At 57.0% G+C, this 1,561-nt stretch overlaps 1 protein-coding gene across 1 annotated transcript in view; it reads left to right on the top strand.

Moving 5' to 3' along the window:
• Window positions 1-789: 789 nt before the first annotated feature.
• Window positions 790-1,561, top strand: part of CHGG_00638 (uncharacterized protein) — a gene marked incomplete at both ends in the record, with an annotated part of 2,156 nt that continues 1,384 nt past the window's right edge. Inside the window, 2 exons of the mRNA XM_001219858.1 lie at window positions 790-939; window positions 1,025-1,497. Of these exons, the coding sequence (XP_001219859.1) occupies window positions 790-939; window positions 1,025-1,497 (623 nt within the window). The remainder of the gene's footprint in view (window positions 940-1,024; window positions 1,498-1,561) is intronic.

The raw sequence follows: 1,561 nt of genomic DNA, 5'->3' as shown, positions 1-1,561 counted from the left end.
CCCCGTCTTTACCCTCACCAGTGATACTCGCGACTGCTTCAAGCCTGTCCTCGTCGAGGCTGGAAAGTGTCAATCAAATATGAAGGCGGGAACAGCCCGAAGTTCTTGTGGCAGCCTTTGACGATGCCATCCACGCACATCTCAACATCCAGGTTACATGGCGGCGAAAAGATACTGAAGCTGGAGCCGTGGATGAGAGATATCAACTGCGGGTACAATGGGGACGGGGTGAATCCCTGGGCCGTCTTTTAGGTCCTGGCTAATTCTAAAGGCGGATGATGCCGTGATGAGCGATGGTCGGGAGGTAACGACATATGTACGTACCTGGGGGAGAAGTTCTTCAATGCCGATCAGATACGACGCTCTCCCCCAAGCGCGCTGGTTTGATGTTGACATTTCGCGGGTTCAAATGCCCGGTCCAAGGGTCGGAGAGCGGAACTTGCCATATTGAGACGGGCACTTTTAATAACTCCCTTAAAGTTTTGCTCACCGAAAGGAGCGCTCGGAGGGCAGAGGTGCAGTGCAGCAGACCGTTGAAGAATCAACTTCCATTCCAGGATCGGTTTTTTGGAAAACGAAGGAATCCCGAAAACGACCCTGCAGCTGATGCTGGCCTGTTGGCAACTGGGCCTGCAGTTCAGGGGAAGAAATTCCATGCAGGACCCCACAGGATGTTGCTTGGCAAATGGCAATCATCAAAGCTTAAACTTTTGGCATTTTTGACGACACTTCCATGTGAATAGCTGCGCTGTTAATGAACTCAACAATAACCAAAGCGGCAGCTCGACAATGTCCCTCCCAAGAGTAGGGCCCGTAGCGGCCAATCTGCGAACCATACTCGTCAAGGTGTCGCCATCACCGGTGACGCTTTCAGAGCGGCGTGCTGTGCTCGGGGCGTTGAAGAAGTACGCCGAAGTCGAGGTCTTCAAGAAGCTGCAGGTACGTCACGGCCAACGGCCCCAATTCCATCCAATTACACTATCCAATCTCTACAAACAAAAACCAACACATGCTTTCTCTCCAGGAACCATCTCACTTCGTCTCCATCGTCGCCCAGCCACAAATGGCCGACAACCTCATCGCGAACTCCCCCCTCCAATTCGACGTCGCCGCCCAACCCCAGAACCAACACAACAAACCCCTCCTCACCACCACGCCACGGGGCAGCCAGCCCACACCCCAACACCCCCCCCCGAAACCACCAAGACCTTCCTCGTCCGAAATCCGGTCCAAACCCGACTACCAACCACAAAACCCACATCCGCGAATCCCTAGTCTACGGCCCGGTGGCCAGAACAGGGGCCAATTACAAGCCCAAACCCAAGCCCAAACCCCCAACCCCGACCCCGACCAAGCGCTCTTCCTCCGCGGGACTCTCTCGCGCGCGCCGCGGCTGGGCCGAACGCCTTACCGCCCCGGCTTGGACCCGCCTGGGGCTGGGCGGACTGGGAAGGAAGGCGGGCCAGGCTTGGCGAGGGACGATGGGGTCGCGGACGGGTTTGAATCATGGGGGGGGAATTTTGTGGGCCGCTCGGGAGGGCGCGGCAGGGGGGAGGAATTC

This window comes from Chaetomium globosum, genomic scaffold (genome assembly GCF_000143365.1).
Source record: "Chaetomium globosum CBS 148.51 scaffold_1 genomic scaffold, whole genome shotgun sequence".
Lineage (NCBI taxonomy): Eukaryota > Fungi > Ascomycota > Sordariomycetes > Sordariales > Chaetomiaceae > Chaetomium > Chaetomium globosum.
This window is presented reverse-complemented; position numbering and strand designations above follow the sequence as displayed.